At 38.8% G+C, this 25,471-nt stretch overlaps 1 protein-coding gene across 10 annotated transcripts in view; it reads right to left on the minus strand.

The window, feature by feature from the left end:
- PPP1R9A (protein phosphatase 1 regulatory subunit 9A) overlaps positions 1-25,471 on the minus strand; it is a 304,191-nt gene that overhangs the window by 11,065 nt on the left and 267,655 nt on the right. For 5 of the 10 annotated variants that reach the window (XM_032306040.1, XM_032306045.1, XM_032306044.1 and 2 more), the window contains 4 exons: positions 18,796-18,953; positions 17,997-18,294; positions 5,928-6,015; positions 5,751-5,834 (listed from right to left, as the gene is read on the minus strand). In XM_032306040.1, coding sequence (XP_032161931.1) covers positions 5,751-5,834; positions 5,928-6,015; positions 17,997-18,294; positions 18,796-18,953 — 628 coding nt within the window. The remainder of the gene's footprint in view (positions 1-5,750; positions 5,835-5,927; positions 6,016-17,996; positions 18,295-18,795; positions 18,954-25,471) is intronic. The other 5 variants (XM_032306049.1, XM_032306048.1, XM_032306047.1 and 2 more) reach the window with 2 other exon arrangements.

Here is a 25,471-nt window from a genome sequence, read left to right on the forward strand (position 1 = left end):
GGGTCCTGGGATCGAGCCCCGCATCGGGCTCTCCGCTCGGCAGGGAGCCTGGTTCCTCCTCTCTCTCTCTGCCTGCCTCTCCGACTACTTGTGATCTCTGTCTAATAAATAAATAAAATCTTTAAAAAGAAAAAGAATGAAGTAAAATTCTTCCCCCTCTCCTTACTGCTTCCCTCCCTTCCCTTCCTTTCCTCCTTCTGTCTATTGCACTTGTTGACTCTGAGAGCAGGTTATGGTAACGATCTCCATAGAGATCTTTAATAATGCCCTTAAAAATCAAGATTGGTAGAAATGGATCTGAAAATAATTTCTGGAGGATCAAAATAGGTATGTGTTCTGTAATTCATCTTTTTTTTTTTTTTAAACTTGTACACTAATGTCTCACTATTGTTTTTGGTGAAAATGGAATTACAAGTCACTGATGTAACCCTGGTTTGTTTTATTGTTAGGAACCGGGAAAAAGAATGGCTTCAAATAAAGTCTCTGTCATATTAAATTGTTGGGGGGGAGTGGGGAAGATGAGGTGGAGATAATCACTGTTTCCTGGCATTCAAATGGTTTATAATTAACAACTCTACAGAGCAGTTAACCCAATTACATACATCCTGACACCAGTTTGTTCTGGGGTCAGCACCCCAAAATTAAGTTGCTCAGGTAAACATTCTATAGTAATTTTTTTTTTATTTGTCTTAACTTCAAATACAAGGTATGTGAGGTATTCAGAACAGAATTGAATGTCATCAAGTTATAATTAGGAGTTCAGGAGCTGCCAGAACAGAAAATGTATAAGCAGAATATAGAATTTAAGCAGGTAGTTAAGGAGGTTAATTAAGGGAAGTTAGGTGCAATCAGAGGGCTGCAGACTTCCATTTATTCACCTCAGATGAAGTAATTCTGTAAGGTTCTCACATCCACTAAGTAGACGGTAGTTGTAAAGCCAGACCCTTCTAAGGGCACTTGGAGACCCTGACAGATCACAGCTAGGACAAGCAGGTGTCCATCTGCAGTGCAGGCCAACCACCACTGACATACTTTGCTTCTACCTTCAGTTATGGTCTAAAGACTCCCATTAATAACCAACAGCCCATCTGAGATGGTCCCTGTAGTGTCTAACCTTAATTTCTGACAGGGTTCTGGACATGCTACCACAGAATAAGGCAACTTGGCCGAGCACATATTTTAAGCAAACATTTTAAGGAATTTGAGAAATGGCAAGTATACAAAGGGTTCTTTGACCTCCTCCACTGCCCCCCAAGCAGATCATAAGATCTTCTGAGAGAGGTGCCTTCCCTACACCTGGAGGAAAGGAACATCCTTATCTCTGTAGATGCAAGGACACAAGAGGAATCTGAAGGAACAGTGGTTTTAGGAACAAACAGGCCTTGCTAAGTTTCCACTGTTTACTACTCTTAGTTCATACCCTTTTGTCCTCTCAACATTTTTTCCAAGACTTTCCACTCTTCAACAAACCTAGCTTTAAAGTGCTCAGGTTTAACTACTTCTTTGGTCTTCACTTCCTGATAAAGGCTCCTGCATCACACAAAACTTACGTCAAATCAAAAATCAATTTGTATGCTTTTCCCTTATTAATCTGTCATCTGCCAATCTAATTTATAGGACTCCAGCTGGAAAACCCAAGAGGGCAGAAGGAAAAAGGTATTTTTTGCCCCCTCCCTGAGATGGAGAAACTCTTCCCTTAATGAATCCTCCCCATCCTGGGAAGGTTTAAAATGAAACAGCAAGATGATTATAAAATAAATATTTGATATTTCAAATAAAATCAAATAAAAATTTGATATTTCAAAACAAAAACATTAGGTTTAGGAATAATAAATATATTGCTTAGGAGTTAAGAAAATCTGTATTATTAGGAATCTGAGAGAGAAGTTTGTCTATCGATTCTATTTTAATATGTTTAATTGGTTAAGATGAAAAATAACCAAAGTGATAAGAGCTCTGGGTGTTTATATAGTCACTATGTTAATTTACTAGATTTTCGAGAGTTTTTTTCAAGTGGAAGAGTGTTGATGTTGTTAGGAATGTCAGAGTTTGTCAGCTTTCAAGCACTTGGACGTACTTAAAAAGAAAACTGAGTAGGTTAACTTTATAAGCGCAGTTCTCTAAGAACAGGACTGACAACTACAGGGGGAACAGGTCTGTTCTACTGAGGCTAAGCTAAGATTATTCAAGGGTCCCTAATAAAAGTGACTGCTTTTCTTTTTATACAATTTTACTAGATGTATAAAATGAAACAACAAGATCTGTAAGATGAACTAAAACAAACAAACAAACAAAAAGGTTTTAAAACTGGAGGCTTTAATAAATTACTTTAAATGTACAACCCAAATAACCCTCTTTTTAAGGAAAGCCATATTTGGGCATGAAAAACCATCAAGTGAGGGGCGAACCCGCAGAAGTGATATTGTTAAAGTTAACCACTCTGTGGGGCTTCACTGAGTTTTCACTGTCACGGTTCAGGCCTTAAACTCTCGCTTTGAAACTTGCCGGGATGAAATCATTTCACCATTCTCCTCTGGCTATTTACAACTGCATTTTGTTTCCTGTTTTTAAAATCATTTGCTTTTAAAGAAATTTGGCTCCTCTTTGGTCCTCTGTGGGTCAAGTTTAGGCAGAGGTGCGGTGCTTTTCTCTTCTGGCGCACAGGCAGTATTGTTGAAGATGTTCTATTTTAAGTACCAATGTTACTTTCTGTTTTATCTTTTTTTGCCTTACCCAATTTGCCTTTACAATAATTTATATTGTTATATCTCTGTGTATAAACAGATTATAGTGGGAACACAGAGGAGTAGATATGTTCAAAAAAGAATAGATAAACAAGAGTAAATGTATCGTGATGAGCACTGAGTAACACATAGAAATTACTGACTCACTATGTTGTACCTGAAACTAATAGTCTGTATTAATTATATTTCAATAAAAAAAGTAAAAAAAAAAAAAAAAAAGAACAAACATGAAAATACCAATTTATAGATCAACAGAATGAGTTAGAACTCAAAAAAGGATGTTTTTCATAGAATGATAGGGATCAGGGCACCCGGGTGGCTCAGTGGGTTAAGCCTGTGTCTTCTGCTCAGGTCATGATCTCAGGGTTCTGGGATCAAGCGCCACATCGGGTTCTCTGCTCAGCAGGGAGCCTGCTTCCCTCTCTCTCTCTCTCTCTCTGCCTACCTCTCTGCCTACTTACAATTTGTCTGTCAAATAAATAAATAAAATCTTATTAACTGTGTATGTAAATTATAATTTTCTGGTAACCACATAAAAAAAGAAGTAAAATTAATTTATATTTTATTTAACCCAAAATATTCAAGGTATTATTATTTCAACATGTAATCAGTATTATAACATTTTTAATAAGCTATTTCACATTCTTTTTTTCCATACTAAGTCTTTGAAATCCTGCATGCATTTTCTCCTACAACACATCTCAATATAGACTAGCCACATTTCTAGTGCTCAATGAATGGCTACATCTCATATGGCTACCATATTGGATAATACAGACAGAGATGGGGAGTTAGAGAACAGGTAGTGTTAATCCATCTAATTACTTTTTGGTGGGAAACCAAGGTCCAAGAAATTCAGAGCCTTACCTATGGCAAAGTCAGGATGAATACTTGGATTCTGGCACAGTGTTTTTTTCCCCACAGTTCACACTTTTAAGGGGAATGCATATTCACCTCCAGAAAGGAGTGCCATCTCCCTTCCTGTCTTCTTCCCACACGCCACCGTCTAGCCTTGTTCCGAGACACACATAACTGTTTACACATTTTTCCATTCAGCCACTCAACCAGGAGCTTCTCCTGCAGAGCTCCAAAGTAGGTACTCCACTGGCATTGGAGGCAACTTGCTCTAAAATGAGGATATTTTATTTTACTCTTTGTTGTCAACAAGCTCTGACAACTAACTCACTAACTCTTTCCTGCTTTTGTGACCTGCTATCCTGCCTGTTTAAATCAGAGCATTCACTGAGCACATATCTGAAAAGGCTAGAATCGAGCCATATTTTTTGTAGGGTTTTATTTATTATTATAATTATTGAACCTCATCTATTTGTTTCATGTTTCATGTCATGCATTTGAGTCATTAGGTCTCCACAAGGAATACAATAAACTCTTAACTCTTGAGGAAGGAAAAAACTAAAAGCAAGACTGAATTTGGCAAACCTCTCCGCTTGCCTCTCAAGTCCCGCAGCCTCAGGCTCTAACTGATTGAATGACCTCATCTGATTTTTACAGCCTAATAATGAAAAGCCAAGAGATAAGATTACTAACACAATCCTGTGAAATCATTCCCTCTCTTCTCTGAGAAAGCCTCACAGAGGTGCGGAGTTTACACCCAGTCCTCCACAACTGCAAGCGGGACCCTGACACGGACGGTGCTTGTCGCGCACCCACCTTCGGGGGCCCTGTGTCACTACTGGGTAGTAACTCTGTTTTCTGACTTCTGTTTTAAAAGGTTCTGGGTCCATTGTCAATTTATACAGAAGAACAGAGACTGTCATTAGATTGAATTAGTGTTAACCAACTACTGTGATAGCTCAAAAAATCATTTTGTGAAACAGAAAAAGTCCTCCCTCTTTTTCCCTTGTTCTTCTAGTATTTCAATTACATGAATTCCTGTCAGGCCTGTCAAAATTCTACTGTAATTACAGACAATTATAAAATTATGATTCCAGTTGACAACTATTTTGTAGCACTGGTACATGTATAAACACTTGTGACCAGTGAAGCAGAAAGACTCCAGGGTTAGGATTTTTAAAATATGGAGCCGTCTGGCTGCTGGTTCCAAAGCTGGAATTCGTGGTAGTGACTCCCTGGGGTTGGCCCCGAGTAAGGTGTGCACTCACCAAAGGAATCAAGATTTGCTTGCTTTTGACCTGGAATTTGTAGAGGGAGGTGATACCCTCTGGCCACTATGATGAAATCCAGTCAAGCCTTCTCCACAGGGCTGGATGCTTCAGTCCCATCCGTTTCCCCACAGAGCCTCAAGGATTGAGGAAGTGACTGCCTCAGAAGTGCAGGGACCGAAATAAAGGCGGTGTTTACTATAGAACTGTCCTAGCCCCTCTCCTGTTGTGTATCTGGGCATCTCTCTCTCCCTGACACAGTTCCACTTTTTTATTGTATTTTATCCTGAGTATCCTTGATCATTTCCTATTCTTAATTTTAAGGCACACAGCAGACTGTTTTCTATTTCTCACTTCAAAACCACACAAAGTTAAATTGCTTTTGAGTCGGATCATGGACTTATTTCTCCCAAGACTGGTGCCCTCAATATAAACAGAGCTTTTTACCCTTTCTCTGTCGTACAGGATTAAACCACCACCATAACAGACTTCAACAATTAATTTAGGAATTCTCTCTTCTCATCCCTGACCCCACTCTCTTATAATCCCAGGAAGAAGGTACAATTTCTCACCAAGTGGTATGCCAGGAAAAAGAAAAAGGAGAAAAAGAAACAGCAGTGGAAAGCCTATAAAATGGATCCGTGGTTCCCAACAGATCTGACGATCTTTTTGAAATCGTTCACGTGACCATAATTCTGCAATTAAGCCAATGGATATACCCAACGCCAGTGTAGACTACAACTGGGGTAGGACTAATATATATTGACTGTGCAATTTCTCTTTCCTCTCACCTCTAGGGAGCATCACTTCAGCTCATAGACACAGACTGCTGATTTTGGTTAACCGAGGAGGGGGCCAGAAAGTTGAGATCACCCACCCGTACCTGCTACCTGGAGAGAACCTAGTGGCTTCTTTCTCCTTCTCTTTCCATTTCTTTCCCTTGTTGGAACTCCTTCGCAAAGGTGCCCTATAAGGACAGTACACAGTCAGAAAGGAGAAACACATTTCCTCTTTTAGCTTTTTGTTTGTTTGCTTGATTTTTACATCACGAAATGCTTACCCCAGATCCACAAACTTGCGCTTAATTTTTCCTCCTTGCACCACCAATGAACTGGATGCCCTTAGTGATTTGGGACCTTTGGCACCATCTAGGATGTACACACAGGTGAAAAAGACCAATTTATTATTCTTTCTGAGGCCATTAGTCAAAAGTCAGTGCATTTCTGAATCTAAGGACTTTGCCCCAATTCCAAAGTGTAAAAGAAAATAATATATGCCTTTTTTTTTTTTAAGATTTTATTTATCTATTGGACAGACAAAGATCACAAGTAGGCAGAGAGGCAGGCAGAGAGAGGAGGAGGCAGGCTCCCTGCTGAGCAGAGAGCCTGATGCCAGGCTCAATCCCAGGACCCTGGGATCATGGGACCTGATCAGGTCGGACCTGAGCCAAAGGCAGAGGCTTTACCCCACTGAGCCACCCAGGCGTCCCAATATATATGCCTTTCTTAAGCTACAGGAAACACAGCTATACTGAGGAACATTCAGTTAAGCCAGGAAAGGTCCTGCTGGACAGAGGCCCAATACTCATCAAAAAGAGTTTTATCTTCAAATATACTGGAATGAGCAAAATAAGCAAGAATGAACACAATCAAATAATTCTTTACATTCAAGGCAGGGACTGACATGACTTTACTTTTGTTCCTTCTCTGGCTCCAACTCTTCGCTTCAAATACCAGACGCTGTCCTCCACACCTGTCCTGCCTTTGGGTTTTGGTGCCTTCTGACAGGAACCCAGCCCACTTCTTACTTAACTCCCAAGTCCAATACAGAAAGAGACCCCTCAGAGTCTGGGAGATTTAGGGGAGGAAGCAAGAGTCAAAGCTTTCTCTTCTGGTCTCTCCCTTAGCTAATGGCCTGTGGCCAGCCCTGGGACAGGTAGAGCATGGGGAGACTTCTTAAGCTGGGGCTCAGCTATAAACCATTTATATCTTTGAAAGGCTTCTCTCAGAGGTTGGGTTGGACTACAACTTGGCTGGTCTCCTGTCATGTGGAAGATGCCAAAATTTCCTCGGTGTTTGGAGCTGAATGATCTTTGCCTCTTTGAGTTATGCTGGCTCTCAAGGGCAGCAGCTGCTGGGGGATGGGAACACTCCACATGATGCCAAAAAAGCAATCAGAGGAAAGGCTTTGAGAGTGGAGCTCAATGTCAAATGTAGGAGCTGGATTCCACAGGTGGCACTTATTCCTCCTTGGACACAGGAGATAATTCCTACGGCTCTACCTGGAACTATTTAGCAAAGGATGTTGTTCAGCATATGCAGTGATCTGAGATGATTAACAAAGGATGTGTTAAATTTAGTGCATATTTGTGTGTGAAACTACTCCTTCCTGTCTGTTGGTGTCTATCTCTATCTTTGTAAAATTATAAAAATATTCCAGCAACTTTCTGGCATGGAATGTAGACAGAACAGTGTTCCTACAGAAGTGTTTAATTAACCTTGCTAATTAATTTTGCTCCTAATTGTATTTCAGGATAAATTTCTAAATACATACACACAACATGAATTATGCACACTGTTCTTATTCAGCAGTTTATGTTCAAAGCTCTGAAGAAGCACCACGGGAGGTTTACAAACTAAGGATTTTTAGCAATGAGCCCTTCATACTTTCAGTTAACGATACTTGGATTACAACAATCAATCCCTTGGAATGTACATAATGGAACGCCAGCATCAGAAATATGTCCACGTCAAAATCCACTTCTAGCCTCAGATATTAATTACGGATATTTGCATCATTACGCTGGGTGTCTGAATTAAATGGCCACAGATGTGAGGCGTACACTTAAAGAAAATCCAGACACGGCCCAAACGCCTTCTGAGATGATTTTGCTAATGGACATTTAAAAAAAAAAAAAAAAAAAAAAAAAGGCAAGATTTCAATTTCCTTCATAGAAGCTGAAGGGGAAAAGAAAGTGCTGGATTCCTCCAGAGCAATCCCAAAGCAACTCCTAATGGCTAGGACTGTGCAAAGTTTAAAAGTAGACTGCCTAATTATTTTCTGAATTGCAGGTAGCAGGGCGATGTTTTAACGAGTGGTGAGAGGACCAGATGAGACAATGGACATGGAAATGCTCTGTAACCTCTTAGTGTTGCAGTTATTTGGACATCTTGGGACTAAAAGCCTGATTCTGACCATTACAGAGCCCGCTGCTAGGCAACCTCACATCATTATCTCACACATTTGCCAAAGTGTGTTCCAAGGAACACTTAAATGAATGCTTTCAAAAGGCTGAAGAGGCAAGATTAAGGAATAATGCACTTCTCTATTTTAAATCAATCAAATCTACCCACAGTGCACATTAGAATGTCCAGTCTGCACAAAAACCGACACTGGATTGGTATGATTTCAGGAAAAGAAAAAAAAAAAAGAGTGACTTGTTTTTGTTTATTTATTTAGCTTTATGTAAAATTTCCATTAGGCTTTCTGAAATCTCTCCAACACTACCCTCAAGAGCAATCAGAAGTCCAAACCCCCAGTTGGGGCGCTGCAGCTCCAGGCTCTGGCGATCTGGCCTTCAGTTTCAAAGCAGTAAACAGTCTCCCTATGGCTACGTGTGATGGCCTTTTCTTGTACTGAACTATCCTTCCTCTCCTGGGCCCCAGACTCTTGACCTCTTCCTCTCCTCTAGGGACTCCCAAATCTGCCCCTAGCCCAGCCTGTCTCTTGAGGTCTCAACCTTCTTCATTAAAAACACGAGTTAAGGGGCGCCTGGGTGGCTCAGTCGGTTAAGCATCTGCCTTTGGCTCAGGTCACGATCCCAGGGTCCCGGTTGGGCTCTGCTCAGTGCAGGGCCTGCTTCTCCCTTTCCCTCAGCTGTTCCCCTCCTGCTTGTGCTCTCTCTCTCTCTCTCTCTCCATCAAATAAATAAATAAAATCTTTTTTAAAAAAAATGCAAAAAATCCCTTTAAAAAATTTGTTTTTGCCCTTTATCTCTGACTTCCCAGTGTCTACTAATGACAGGGCCACATTTCCTGAGGTCAGAGGCCCTGCCGTCAAGTCCGGAGTTCCTCACCTCCTTCCCCTGCGTCTAGGCAGCTGACGTTACACAGGCTCTTGCATCGCTCTCTCCCTCAATGTCGACTGCTCCTCCTTCCAGGTCATCCCTCCCTGTGTCTCCTGATTCACCTTCCCCACACCTCATGGGTCTTCTTTTTTTTTTTTTTTTTCCCTTTTTATTCCTCCGTTCAAACATCTGTGTTTGCCTAGTAATTTGGTGAGGTATTCAAGGCACTTAAATTCTAGAGCTAATGACTTCACCTTCCTATTCAGTTTTAATTGCAACAATTTAACCTGCATAAAACAACTGCTTCACTTCAGGCAGGCTGGGCAGCCCCATTCCTTTCAACCCATCTCATGTGTACCTGTCTCTGCTTCCTTGGCCATCCTTCTCCCCCCAAGTCCTTCGATGGTCCCTTGAATTGTCAAGTCTTAATTTACCAATCACAGCTGGATGTAACCTCACCCCTCCTCTGAGCAATGAAAAAATTTACTATTTCGAATGTATAAAGACCTAATGCAATATGTTAATAACAAAAAAAAATCCTGTAAAGATTTTGCAAAGCCAGTTCTATTTGCCAGGACATTAATTCAGCGAATACTTTTGAAGGCATGTTTTGTGTCAGGCAGTGTGCTAATAGCCACATATAAACTTAGAATCTCTAGAAATCATAAGTAGAAAGCTTATAGTACTTAATTTACTCCTCTTAACCTTGTCTGGACAAAGGTCTACTGCTATGGAAGTCTAGAAACCAAAACGTTATTATTAGGTTACTCAAAGAGTAAGCATGAGAAAAATATTGTCATGCTTTCTATGGTCACTTAACTTGTCTTACAAACCTCTGGAAATAATCTTACACTTCCTCTTGCTTTAACTGAAATGGGGTTAGATGTTTATCATTTACCCAGCTACCATGGGGCTCTTTCTATCCCACTTCCACTGAGGTTCCTCAAATATGACAACAAAATGATGATTTGTGAATGTGGTATCAACACAAATTTGAAAACAGCCAACTTCAATTAGTTGTTCAGTAATACCAGCACATTGTTAGCCTTGAAACTGCAGGCAAGTACAGCTGTAAATTAATTATTACCTTGTAGTAACTTAAACAACCAAAAATAATGGCATATTATTTTTTAAAAATCTAGATAAATGGCAACCAGGGACTAAGACATGTTCAGAGTTTACCCAGCAATGATGAGTAGAAGGAAATGAATGCCTAGACCAGGGGCCAGCAAGTTTTTCTGTAAAGCCAGATAACAAATATTTGAGATTTGAGGCTATACAGTTGGTCATATCTCCGCAGCTCTGCTTATTGTGGCACAAGTGTAGACAGGTTATAGATAAATGAGTGTGGCTGTGTTCCAATAAGACTTTACTTAAAATAAGACATGGCAGCCAGATTTGGTTTGATGACCTGCATTGGCTATCTGGAGAGACCTCCTGCACTGGTTACCAAAGAAAATTATGAAGCACCAATTACATGCCATACATTTTGCTGGGGACCAAGAATATGAAGATGAAAAGATGAACGAGAAGCAACAGTGTGTAAATTTCGGAGGGATCAGAGAGAAGAGAATAATTCACTCTGCCTGGGAATGGGGAGAGTGTACTGACAGTCCACTAAAGGAGATGAGATTTAACCTGGGTTTGAAGAAGAACAGAATTTCCGTGGAGTGAAATGTTAGGCAAGAATGTAAACATGAAGTCTTGCTGACCTAGTTCACTCTAGCTCCTCTAAAGATGAGCCAATGAGTCCTAAGAACCTCACATGTGAATAAACACACCAACATATGGAGGGAGATAAGGTTAACCATACCTGACCTCTGCTGAGTCCAGCTCTGAATAGATTAATCTCACACCGCCAGGGACTCAAGAATTTTATAGGATGTTATTCCTCAAATTGGATTTTGAGGACAGAGAAGGTAGATCTGACTCTGTTAATCCATACTGTATCATCTCCTGCAATGTCATAACATTTTAACAACACTGGGGTCTGCATCTTGGGAAGTAGGGAGGGAGAGTCCTGGAGGGACACAAAAGTGCCCCAATAGCAGGGGTGCCGCCATGCAACCGGCCATTCATCCGTCAGCCCAGCTGAACGAGCATATTCCATACACACATCCAGGTAATTTAACTACTGTTTTATGCTGGTTGAGTAGCTTTCTGATTTATGAACCCACCAACCCATGGGAGAGAGAACAGAACATATGAAGGATGCTGGGTATTATGTCAGCTGTACCTCCCAAACTAAATCAGAAAAATAAGTATTTTGGCCTAGAAATTAGTGTTTTCTAAGTTAGAACAGCAAGAATCAGCCACTTTGGCCTTGATTAAATCTGAACTGTATTACTGAGTTTCTGGACTTAGAAAACTGAAGGGCTAGACCTTTGACTTTTGAGGTACTAATTGGTAATGGGCTGCTGACTGACAGTCAGTTAACTAAAGGTCTCTTTGATGTCTTTCCAGGTGTTACAGAGCCTGAGACCGGAAGGCAAGAGAGAATAGGGCCTTCCCAGTCACTGATGGTGGGGTATCAGAAACAAGATGTTACAAAACAAACTGGCAATGACAGAGAGAGAGAGAGAGAGAGAGAGAGAGAGAGAGAGAGAAAGAAGAGGCAGACAGACTGACTCTAGTCAGCAAACTCCTTGAGGGTAAAGATGGAATCTTGTCAGTTCTCATACATTTAACCCTTAGCACAACGCCTGACTCAGAGTAACTGCTCAATAACTATTAGTTTAATAAATACATAAATGAATGGATTAATGTCAATGAAGAGGGAAGGCAATGAAAGCTCTTCAAGGCTGGAAACTTTTTACTGGGAAAGAAAAGAATGTGAGGCACTCTTTTCTCTGACCATAGTATGTACCAGTGGCTACTGTATTAGTAGCTGACTATTGATAAAGTTCATATTTTATCAAAGCTCAATGCACTGCTTCTTCCCTGCTCCCCAGAAAGACAATCAGCCCAGGAAGACTGAAGAGGGGTAAAGCCCAAGTACTTAGTTTCTGGAGAAGAAGCTACCCATCTTCTATCTCGGTTCCTGCTTACTTCCACTGAGAGCTTAATTCCAAAAAAGAGTTGCAAATAAGGGAGGCATTGGGGAAAGGGTGGAATTCTCACATTTGACTCCTACATTGCTGTTCGTAGACTGCGGAGCACAATGCAAATCCACGTACTACTTCTCCCATCGGGGAGGAAACATCTGCTGACTTTAAAGAAGCATTAAAAAAAAATTAGAAGTAAAAGAGAGACCTAATCTAGATAATATTCTGCCACTTAAAAAAATCGGGGGGCCATATCTCATGTGTGAGTGATCCACTCTCCTTGACTATAATGTAACTTCTCTCAAATAGCTAGTTATGCCTAATAAACTCAAACAGCAGACCAAAGAGTATTAACCTCTATCTCCAAAATACATGTGTCTGTTGTTTGGTCTTCTTATGGACCAATTAAGATCTATATGTAGTTTTCCAAAGAGATGATAGAGGGCTTACCACAAAACAGCACTATAAAAAAGTGCTATTTAAATCCATAGTTTGAGTGAATAAATGAGAGTTTTTGAAGTCTTTAATTCTTTTGAAAGTAGGTTAATATCAACCATGCAAGTCCTCCATCAACTTGAGAACTACCTTTGATGAATTAGTAGGCTTGACATATCTTCTTTTGCTTCTACTAGTTTTTTTTTTTTTTTTTTTTAGTTTCTAAGTACATAATTTTTATCCCAAAACTCCTAGAAGAGCTGTGCTTAAGACCAGTCTGTGGAAGGCAATTCCAGCAATGAATAGGCTTAGGAAATGAAACCAAAGGGAAAAGATCAAGAATAAAGCTATGGTGCTTCCCAAGAGTTAAAAACAGGTTGAGTCCCCCAAATCAAATGTATTTCTATGTTCACGATGTATTTTTAGAAAGATCATAATTTTTGATCGGGTAGAGACAGATGGGTATGCGCTTTTCAAAAATACAGTAATGTACAGTCATACCTGCAAGGTATGAGTGTATCTCACATCACTGCTGGCACTAGTTGTCAGAATTATTATTATTATTTTTTAAGATTTATTTATTTGACAGAGAGAGAGAGTACAAACAAGGGGAACAGCAGGCAGAGGGAGAAGCAGGCTCCCCATCAAGCGGGGAGCCTGATGTGGGGTTTGATCATGAATTGAGTTGAAGGCAGATGCCTCACCAACAGAGCCACTCAGGCGTCCCTAGCTCATGAATTCTTTAAAACTTTGGCAATCCAGTGGTATCTAATTTAAGTGATCACTTCTCTGATCATTAGTGAGCCTGATCATCTTTTCCTATAAGCAATACAAATTTTCTCTTCGGTGAACCAAGTTTATTTCTTTTGCCAATTTTTGACTTTTTAAAAATTCCTTGAAGCTACCTGTATATTAAAGTCCATCAATTAATTTTCTATTTTCTAATTTCTATATGGGGTCCTTTATTATGCTTATTGACTACTGTAACCAAGAGTATTTATTAGATAATTGTAGAGTACGAAAAAAAAACAATAAAGCCAACACCCATTTCATTTATTCCTCGCAACCCTCACCACAGTTTCTACCTACAAAGTCCCTAGTATGTCCTTCCATATTCCAGTTCCTGGACAGTCCCCACCAAGTAACTGACTTTTGTCATTCCCACTTACAACCTCAGCATTTTGTCTGTATCTCTAAGTAACTCACTTTTTAACACTATCTAAATAGAACCACTGTGATTCTTCTGCAATTTGGTTTATTCTCTCAATGCCTCGTTCCAGAGATTCACGCCTGTTGTCATATTTCAGTGTGGTTCACTCATTTTCCCTGCTGCACAGATTCATCCTATGAATATACTACAATTCATTTAACTATTTTACTAGTGATTATTCCAGGAGTTATCAGTTTTTAGGTTTTCCCAGTTGTTTGTTGCTGCTTTTGATCACACAGTAGGGCTGCTATGAATACTCCTGTACATGAATCTCAGTAGACAAGCGTAGGACCTTGTTGGGTCAAGGGCATGCACACTTTCGCCCTTACTAGGTCAATGCTAAATTGTTTCCAAAGAGCTTGCCCCAATTCACACTTCCACCTGCAAGATGAAAACTCTTCTGTCTTTGGTTGTTTCACATAGTTTCCAGCATTTGGTAACATCAGACTTTAATATTTATGGCAATGTGGTAGGTACAAAATGGTATCTCATCTGGTTTGTCTCATACTTTTCTGATTACTAATGCAGTTGAACATCTTTCATAAATATTTTGGCCTTTTGGTTTTCATTTTCTATGAAGTGCCTGTTCAAGACATTATATATTATCTCCTGTATCATTTGTCTTTTCCAGGTGATTTATACAAGTTATTTACATAATCTAGTCGCTAACTTCATGTTAGTTACACAGACAGGAAATATCTTCTCCACTTTCGTGGGATTCTTTGTTGTGTGTTTGAGAAACGAAGTTCCTAATTTTAATATCATCTGATGTTATTAATCTTTTCTTTTTTTTTCCTTTGTGTCTTGTTTAAGAAATCCTTGTCTACCCAAAGTCACAAAAATATTCTATACAGTCTTTTAAAAGTTAAATAGTTTGTATTTTCCAGTTACTTTCCAGTTAAGTCTTAAACCCAACTTGAATAGGTTGTTTTGCAATGTATGGGGGGTATCTAATGTAATTTTTAAAAATACGGATAACCAGCTGTCCCAAAGCAATTTGTAAAAAACCTCCATTCTTTCTCCACGGATCCACCCACCAGCTGTCATAAAATAAGGTACACACACACACACACACACACACACACACACGAGTTTCAGGTATTCCTAGCCATTTTTCCTTTCTTATAAATTTAGGATCAGCTTATCAAGTTCCACAAAAATATCTGTTGTAGCAAATCTTTAGATCAGTATAGACAAAAATGACATTCCTTTCTACCACTCAGTTTTTTTTAAAAGATTAAAAAAAATTTATAGTGAACAAATGTATATCCACTACCTATATTCTACAATTTCCACTTTACTACATTTGCTTTATCATATAGCCGTCCCTCTAGTCATCCATTAATCCATTAATTTTCAAATGCCTTTCAAAGTAAGTTGTAGACGCTTCACCATTACACTCATGAAGATATTAATTTCATATATTTATTTTATATCTGGCCACTTAATCTTCTAGATGAATATTCATATAATCCTTAAATAAAGATACTTTTGTCTTTATATTTCAAATTTATACTTATTATTTGATGTTCTTTTATCTTCCTGCAATTAGAAAAGTCTCAAAAACAGACTTGAAAATCGTGGTGGTAGTTGGCATTCATGTCTTATTCCTAATTCTTATGCAAATGGTTTAAGATTCTCTATTTAGTAGTTGATTGCTGGTAAGTAACCAATCATATTCAGAAAAGTTTTTCTAATTCCACTTTTACTTTAACAAGTTTTTACTGAAAATGTCTGAAGAATTATACCAAATGCCTCTCGACTTCCATTAATATTATAACACTTTACCTTTCCTTTGTTGATATGATGATTTATATTATTAGATTTTCTAATGTCAAACTATTCTTACATTTTCAGAATCAATACTACTACCTGATTATGGAATATAATTAACTTGCACTCCTGGATTCAACTGATTAGCATCATAGTTGAAATGAAGCTACATGCATAAGTTTTCCTTTTTCCACACTGGCTTTACTAGTTTTTAGGATACCAGCTACTTGAATAAATGATAAACACCCTACCTGGGATAACGAGCATAAAATAGAGCCTATCTGTTTTTGTTTTTGTTTCTGTCTTAATAGGTTAGGCAGAATTCAGTTATAAAACCACCTGGCTCTAGTAACTTTCTAAATGGAAGTGCTTATAAAAACCTATTTCGTGGTTCTGTGATTATTGATTTATCCAAGTTTTCCTCTTAGACAATTTGAATAGACTAATTTTGTAGAGAACTCCATTTCCTTTAGGTTTTTAAATCTACTGAGTTCACATACTATCTGTAAAAAAAAAAAAAATTCTTTTAATCTCCGTATCTCCTTTATTTCCAATGCCACATTTTTTTGTGTGTTTGTTTCTCTATTTTCTTCTTACTGTGTCCTTCCAAGCGGCTCTTCACTTTAGCTAGAATAATTTGCACACTGTTACAATATTTTGCGGGGAGACGGAAATTAAGAATGGGTTTTTCAAGATGGGATTGGGAGGGAGACAAACCATAAGAGACTCTTAATCTCACAAAACAAACTGGGGATTGCCGGGATAAGGGGGTTCAGGAGAGGGTGGTGGGGTTATGACATTGAGGAGGGTATGTGCTATGGTGAGTGCTGTGAAGTGTGTAAACCTGACGATTCACAGACTTGTATCCCTGGGACTAATAATACATTATATGTTAATAAAAAAATAAAAATTAAAAAAAAGAATGGGTTTTTCATTTCATTAAAAATTAAATTCAGCTTATATCTCTTACCTGCTCCTATTTTCTACTTTTCCCCCTACCTTTTAATTGTTCTGTTCCTATTAGTTTGAATATTTATTTATTTTCAGTCTTTATTTTTAATAATAAAGGAATTTAAAGCTATACATTTTCTCTTGAGCACAATATACTCTGACTACCAATTCGACTTTTGAAAATGTATTCTAAAGAAGTAAAAGTGTCCAGTATATGAGAATATACAAATGCTGAGGCACCTGGGTGGCTTAGTCCTTAAAGTGTCTGCCTTTGACTCAGGTCATGATCCCAGAGCCCTGGGATCCAGCCCTTGGGCTCCCTGCTTGGCAGAAAGCCTGCTTTTCATTCTCCCACTCCCCCTGCTTATGTTCCCTCTGTCACTGTCTCTCTCTCTCTCTCTATCAAATAAATAAAAATTTAAAAAATATACAAATGCTTGTTGTAACTTCTTTCAAAGTGGTAAGCAAACAAGCAATACACAAAAAGAAATCTAGAATATAGCCTAAATGTCCACCAATATCAGAATAGTTGTCTCAGTTATATTATAGGCTCACTATATAAGAGTCTCTATCATTTAATTTGGGTATATTGCCTTAGAGGGATGTCCATAAAATATTATTATGTATAAAACAAAACTGCAGAGTCATGTGACTTGTATGATTCATTTTTGTAAAAAAAAAAAAGACAAAATAAAACGCAAGCATACTAAAAAGTACTTTCGTTTTTACATCTACACACACACACACACACACGCACGCATGTGCGCTCTCGTGCAAATACACGTAATATATACTTACTTGTATTTCAGATGTGACCGATAATATAACCAACTTTACTTGGTTACTATAAGGAGACACATCAGACATAGTAGGAAAAGAATGAACCTAATCTTTATACATCTCTGTATCATTTAACTTATTGAATGAGAATTTATTTCTTCTGTAAATTAAAATGATGATAGTCTATTGATATGACTATGAAATTTTGGTATTAATTCTAGGAGCTTATTTTAAAATTTAATTGATTAATCTCTCTGTATTATCTTTATCATAGCTTTCCTGTCACAATTTGTGTAATACATCATTACTGTGAAAATTTATTCTAAATAAAAACCAATTAATGGTTATACTTATATACTTATTACTTATACTGCTTCATCTTCACATATATACACACACACACCACACATGTGTATAAATATGTATATGTGTATGTGTAATGTATTTTTATAGATATTATATACATACATATTTTTACATATATATTATATACACTTCTTTTCTCCCAAAGTGAGTATGTTAAGTGTTCATTAAAACTCTGGGCTGCTACTCTACAAAATCTCTAGTAGGCCTCCTGAAGAATTTCCTTCAATAGTAGTAGACTTGTGGACAGCGAAAGAAGTAAAAATGCTAACCTGGTAGGAAAAGGTAAATAAATAAACAAACAAACCAAACAAACAAATAAATAAAATGGGAGAGTCATGGGCTCTTATCCCACAACATAAAAAGAAAGCAATATTAATTATTAGGTGTGAGAAGACAAAGGATTTACGACTATGACCAAAAAAAGCTGTTCTTCTATTGTACAAATCAAGGAGTTAGTGAAGATAGACAAAACAAAATCAAAACAACAACAAAAATCAACAGTACCTTTTTCTTGTGGTGTTTTCTTGGTGGTGGCTTGATGGTGGTATGGAGATTCTTCCATATCATGATCAGATTTTGAAGGAGAGGAGAGTGAAGTGTCTCCCCAAATAAGGGAGGAAGGCTCCTTTTCTGGGCTCAGTGGTCCCTCTGGAAATTCAGCTATGTGGTCAGATGAGAAGGGCACACTGCCAGCCACTGGAGTGAGGGACGGAGCACCAGAATCTGATTCTGGAGAAGTTCTCAAACCCTTGGGCAGAAGTGATTTGGAAATGTGCGTGTGGTTATAGAAACTGTTTGAAGGCTGTTGGTATAAGAGATTATAAAGGAGGTTATGCTGCTGAGCATCAGCTCCAGGAATACTTACTTTGAAATCAGACCAAACTTTTTTAGTAAAAAATTTTCCCTTGAAAACCAATTTTTTTGTGGGTTTACAGATGAGACTGCATAGTTTATAACAATTCAGCATATTACCATTGTAGCTAAAACAGACACCTAAGACATATAGAAACAATTACTTGTACATTCCTTATTTCCCACTAGGTAAAACCAACAACTGAATATAAAAACACCATCACGAAATATGACAATAGGGATAATGTCTTGGGTTAGTTCATTGAATGAGTACAGAAATACGCTGAATTACAATTTGTCGAGTTGAGCAAGAATTTAGAAGACAAAACAGTGAACTACTCCAGCTGTTTCCATCTAGAGCATAGAATCTGGCTGCAGAAAAATCATCTTCAAAAAGCTGTAGGAACAAGGAGACAGCTCGACACTGCAAGTCAGAAATCAGTCAGCTCACCTTCCGCTCCAGACTGTCTTCCCCATCGGTTGAACTGACACTATCATAGAGTCTTGTCCTAGAGGGCCTCTGGCGTCTGTTCTTCACAGAGAGCTGGGCTCGGGTTTTCAGTGCTTTTGAATCCAGGCGCTCTGTCTCTGGGACTGCCTCATTCAAGTCTAAGGAAAGAATAAAGCAAAATAATCGGTGAGGGAACCTTTGGAGAGGATTGTCAAAGAGACCACAGGCCCTGATAACAAAAATCTCAAGGTTATCATTAACATCGGGAAAAAAATCGGTGACAACCATGCCAGCCTGTCTGATAGCCCATGGGTAACAAACAAGTCTGTGAGATTTAGGAGAAATGTACAAAGCCTAATGGAAGAAACCAACACCAAAGGTGACCAAGGCAACAAAAGAAATCTGACATTCAAAGAGTCAGCGTGGTCCTCTGTGGTCTGCCTCTCACGACCTTTAATTTTGTGGCCCTAAGTCCAAGTCAGGACTCCAAGTCACCATTCCAAAAGGGAGAAGGAAAGGTTACCCATCGATTTATGTAGGCGTTGGATGAGGAAAAGTTCTCCTTTGGTTGAATTTATCTGGAATCCTGCTCCTTAAAAAAATGTAGTTTGATCATTAATCCTGTTTCATCTTTTTAGAATGGCAGTCATTATATGAAGTCATAATGTTCACAGAATTAATTAAGTGCTTCTGGATTTAAATTATTAAAAATAAAGCTTATAACTGAGTTGCAGAAAGTTAATGTGTACTGATATTAATGGAATAAAACAATTCCTTACAGTAGCATTACTGGAGGAAATACCTTTTCACAGTGTTATTACGAAGGTGTGCCCTAAATATATTATAAAAGCAGAACAAGGAAGCATCTCAGGTTGTGCCTCTCTTACCTATGGAACTTCGCATTTGTCATACGGTTCTAACAAATTATATTAAACATATTTTCCCTAGGAGATACATCCACTGAGTGACAATATTTACAAAAGGTTCTGACTCTTCATTTCCTGTATTTGAAAGAAAAGTGAATATTCAAAAAAGTCAGACTATTCAGGTATTTATAAAGGACAGCTAAATATTTTCTAATTAGTCATCTCTTCATTGTTTACATGTCAATGGAAGAAAAATAATCTCCTTGATCACTTTAATTTCTTCCTTTCAATAAAATCTAAACCTGCAGCTGCCGATTAAGAGTTCATTAGTTGTGATAATTGGGAGATAATCAACCTTACAAGCTCTTGTTTACATATAAAATGTGGGAACACCACATAGATGAAAGCAATAATATAATTAGACAGACTGTCATACAAGCCCGTTTCACAGTTTATCTATCTTGTATGTGGACTGTATCTTCTGTAACACAAAGCAATCATGCACACCGTCTCATGAGTTCCTCACAAACCCATGCGACAGAGCCACCAAGTTATGTTTTATCCTCTCCAGAAGTTGAGAGAACTTGAGTAATTCGCTCTCATCTGCATGGCTGGTTGATGAGCTGCCATGATTTTTCTTGTTTTTTTGACTCTCAGGCTACTAGTCTGTGCCCTCCAAATTGAGCTAGGGTTAAACAAGTTACTAGAAAAAGAATTTTCCTGCCATTACAGTTCAAATGTTTTTCGTTGCAAAATCACATATAATGTGACTAATCTAGGAAATACATTTCTCCAATTGGCTACATATAGAATATACTTATTTATCTTCCACATATGTGTAAGAAAGCAAAAAAGGAAGACATGTTGAAAACTATAGAAAAAATTAATTCTCGGATTTCTTAATTCGGTTGCTTTGTAACAGTGTTGGTTACTGGGTGATAAGAAGACTCAAGGAGGAAGCTTGTTCTCCTTTTGTTAACATGGCTCCTTTTGCAACAGAATCCTGGCCCTGGAGGACCCAATGTAGCACCCAACATCCAGAAATGCAGAAGCTACTCCACCCACTAGGCACTGAAGAAATAAAGTAAGGGAACATGAGAACTACTTATTAGCAGGGTTTCAAGGGCAGGGAATTATTCTGGGACTTCCAGCTCTGTTACTATTCATGAATTTGCCTGGTACTCATATCCAACAACTTCCAAAGAGCGGTCTAGAACACCTGCTTTATTATCAGCTAGCACTAGGTAGGCATATGGAATTACATCTATCAAAGATGAAGTCCGCTGGAAAAGCAGCACCTTAAGTCCACTGTCCAAGCGGCCCACAACGCACTGCATCCAGTCGAGGATTTTTGAGGGCCAGAACACGAGGCTTTTAGCAGTGCTTCATGAATTACCAATCAGCAATTTATATATTCCATCCCGAGAATGAATGTTTTTTAAGTAAAGAGCCAGAAAAATGGAGTGGAGTGGAGAACTTTCACTTCAACAACAGGAAGTCTGGAGCTAGCAAGCTACATCGCCCTCAGGAGTGTTAGAGGAGGTGTGAGCGAGAGAAGGAAACTGTGTATAGGACTTACGTGGTTGGGTAACCAGAAACTATCTTTTTCTATCATGTTGTTCAAGAATCAGAATATTGCAGCTCAAAAGAACCTTAGGGATTCTATCTCTGCTTTCCTTTCCAGTTAGGAAAAACAAGGCTCAAAGAAGATTACTAACTGTTTACTAACTGCGTCACACAGCTAATCTGTGGATGAGACAGGATAGAGCTCAGTCCTCAGAAGCCTGTTCTCTTGGGGCGCCTGGGTGGCTCAGTCGGTTAATCACCAGACTCTTGATTTCACCTCGGGTCATCATCTCAGGGTCCTGGGATCCAGCCCTGTGCCAGGCTCTGTGCTCAGCACAGAGTCTGCTTCTCCCTCTCCTTCTGGTCCTCCCCCTGCTTGCTCTCTCTCTCTCTCTCTCTCTCTCAAATAAACAAATAAAATCTTTAAAAAAAAAAAAAAGTGCTATCAGCCTTCTGGAAGGTCATTCGCAACTCTGAAAGTAAACTTCACAAGTAACCTTGTGCCGTCATAGAGTCTTTGTTTTAGTCTTACTTTATGTTCCAAACAAAAATACAGGTCAGGTTCTAACTTTGCTAATCTCCAGAAGTATACAGTATCTTAGAGAGAAACCTGAGGGATTTTATTTGGTTTTATGTTTATCCAAGGAGTAAAATTCTTACATCAAAAACTTAGCTGGCAGGGCACCTGGGTGGCTCCGTCTTCAAGCATCTGCCTTCGGATCGAGCCCTGTATTGAGCTCCCTGCTCTGTGGGAAGCCTGCTTCTCCCTCTCCCTCTGCTGCTCCCCCTGCTTGTGTACCCTCTGTCGCTGTCTTTCTCTTTCTCTGTCAAATAAATAAATAAAATATTTTTTTAAAAAATTAGCTGTCAGTTTTGAGGATGACAATGTGGCAGAAGAAACCCAACCAGCTCCACATGGCTAAGTCATACGCTACTGAATGAAAGGGCTTAGGTGGCCATGTTCTCTCACTGTCATTCACTCTCAACAGAGACCTTAATCAATAACCTAACACTGCTTTTATAAAGCCAAGACCTGGGTTCTTCCTCTACCCCTTCTCTCCAGCTGTTGTGTTCTGTTGTCCGTAAGAATCCGAGGGAAATTTCCTTTCCATTTCTCCTTTCCTTCTCTATTCCTTTTTTTCAGACCCTCTAGTCTCTGCGGGGGGGAGAAAAAGCCTAACTTTGACTCAAATGCAGCTAGAAATAAAAAAGATGGGCAGACTGGAGTGGGTTAACAAATACAGACAGACAAACAGCAAAGATAATGAAGTGACTCATGACAGAGCGGTGCTGCGTGGGTGGGACTCGACCTCTGTACCTGCCTTTTAAGATCAGCTTCAATATTGCTTCAAATTGCATCCTTGAAAAAAATTTAATGGATTCGATTATGATTTTAGCAGCTGTTATGAAAAATGTTCTGTGAAATTAGGATGTTATATATCCTATCACACAGCAACAAGTTCCCTCCAGTAAGGCTGTGAGTCATTCCGTTTTTTCACTAGGTTGACGTTATTTTTGACGTAAATGGAACGCTGCCCGCAGATCAGACAGAGATGGCCAGGGAAGGAGGGAATGGGGCAGCATGACATGGGGGCTGCTCTGCATTCTTAAGGGCACTATTTTCCTCAAAAACAGTCCTGCCTCTATGATCTCACTTATGCTGTTATCAACGACAGTACTGAGCACTTGGTGGCAATTTAAAATTTGAACAGTAGCCGTTGATCACTCACAGTCACTGCACCTTCACACAAGATGGGCCTGCGGGTTTGGGGGTTGCTCTGCCCTGTGTTCAGAGGTAGGTTTATACATCTCAGAGAGGTGGTAAAAACAGTTACCATGACAGTGATCTGTAGTTAAGTCTCCCTCAAACAGAATCCAGATCGGCAGCTCCAGTCACTAAACTGGGCAATTTCTCTAACCTCTCTGTCCCTTAGCATCCACAACTGCAAAATGGGCACGATGGTAACATAGCACATAGCCGTGAGGACCAAACGCATTCATCGATATGCAATGCTTTGAAGAGCGATGGTTACAGAAGCACTCAACGCGGGCACTTACTGATGTGGAAAGGTTAGCAAGATAGTCTCACATGACTAAAGCAAGCTGCAGAACCACATGTACCTTCATTTTAAATATTTTTATAATTTTATAATTTTATAATTGAGGATAAATAGATGCATGTGATTTAACATGGTACTGACGATGGTGGTGACCTCCAAAGAAGGTATCAGATTTGGAGATCTTGGCCAACAGATACTTTAAACCTATTTGTAATGTCAATTTTTTTGTGTGTTATATGTATTTTTTGTGTGTTTATATATTACTTATATATGTAAAATTAGTAAAAACAAAACAAAACTAAAGAAAAACAACCCGCACATTCAGTACATTTTCTTTTACAGACATCTTAATTCCACTCTAATCCGAGAGCTCTGGTGTTTTAGGACTCAGGGAATGCCCAGATCTTGTTACTAGTCTGGGAAACTTTGTCAAAATCCATGTGACTATCAGCCTGCCCCAGGTGAAAGGGCTGCTCTTCCAATTACGTCTGTGGAGCCTGTGGGCCTGCTTTGCTGCTCTCCTGACGACCAGATGATCTGGCTTGATCGGGGCTCTATGGCTTAGCTTCCAATCACTACTCTGTTTCAGCATGGCCCGGCAAAGATGTATTGAATCGGATGTGGTAATTTGAGAGCAAGTTACACAACTGCATCTCCTCTCATGACAGCACTTTACTTAAGAACACACTCACAGGCGACTCTCACCCTGAACTCTATATTCATTTAGTTGCTTTCCTTATGGTGAGTGCACACATTTTATACCCCAAGTATAAATTTCTGAAATTTTAGGAAGCTGATTCCTTACCGTTTCAGAACAAGCAGAAGATGGCTGCTTTTCCCTAATCTCTTTAGTAGCTCTGAGATTATTGTTTTATGAACTATACATTTCATTGGTTAATGCTGGAAAAATATTGAAGAATTCCCCCCACCTTTTTTTTTTTTTACCACTTTGTCAATAAATGCAACCTCAAAACTATCTGGGTAGCCTTTGAAACATAATTTGGTTGTCTGTTTTGGTGTGTAATGCCTCTCCAGGTGCCGTCTGATGCCCAATATAGCCATCTTCAGCTTATGGTCAACCCACCTCCTGTTCTCAAGAGGGTAGAGAGGTCAGACTCTGTTGCCCCTGACTCTTTAGTAATGTCACTAGACCTGCCCCTGGACATAAGGGCTGCAAAGCAGAAAAAAAAAAAAAAAAAACTATGTGAGGGTTCCTAAATTCCATTGGTATCATTTGCAACACTTGCAAGAGCTGTTGATTCGGAGAACATGAAAGGATAATTCATGGTTAGACAACAGGGAAAGGCATTCAGTATCTTAGGTTTCCTTCACTGTCAAACATCTTTGGAATCCGACAGAAAAGTCCTTAAATTCAGAGAATTATAAAATCTAATCAAATGGGCAAACTGGTTGGGAACTGCAGACTTCTGTGAGTAGGACCACGAGCTGGGTCTAGGAAGGTGGGATATGTAAATGCCCTCTTCTTGATATTACAGCATCCCTGACAACAGTAAACAATTGTGTAAATGTCCTCTTCTTGATATTATAACGTCCCTGACAAGACAACAGTAAACAAGCTTCTGTGTTGTTGTCTTTCAGGGCTGCCTACGAAAATCTCTGGATATTAGTAATCCCAAGTATGCTAAGTATGCAACCCTCCCCCAAATGATTTATCATGATATAACAGTTTCTTTGATTACTATAAGAAGAATTCAGAGCTTAAGCTTTTGATAGGAAATAACCTCAGTCACTTGAAATAACAATTGTTGGCTTCCTTAATGGGAAAGTATCTTTTAACTATGGAAAGACTTAATTACGTACATACAGCATTAGAAGGGTTAAGGAAATTCAAAGGCTACACTACTTGTAAGTATAACTTAACAGATGCACGAGAATTTCTTAAGTACTTGCAAAGACTGCCAGTCACTAAAAATAGTATTTAACAAGGAAGTCAAACATAACAAATTTACAAAAGCAATTTAAAATGTTTGTAGGTGCTAATTAGCGAAGTTTGTAAATAAGAACTAAATATTATTCTGAGATCCCTTAACAATGACTTGCAAATAAATTTTAAAACTAGGTCTTTGATAATATAGCTTGAATAAATAAAACATTAATTGTGAAACCAAAACAAATATCCAAATGACTTTTTGGTTAGTCTTAAGGCCTTTACTGTCATTACAA

Source organism: Mustela erminea, chromosome 11, assembly GCF_009829155.1.
Source record: "Mustela erminea isolate mMusErm1 chromosome 11, mMusErm1.Pri, whole genome shotgun sequence".
In the NCBI taxonomy this organism is placed as follows: Eukaryota; Metazoa; Chordata; class Mammalia; order Carnivora; family Mustelidae; genus Mustela; species Mustela erminea.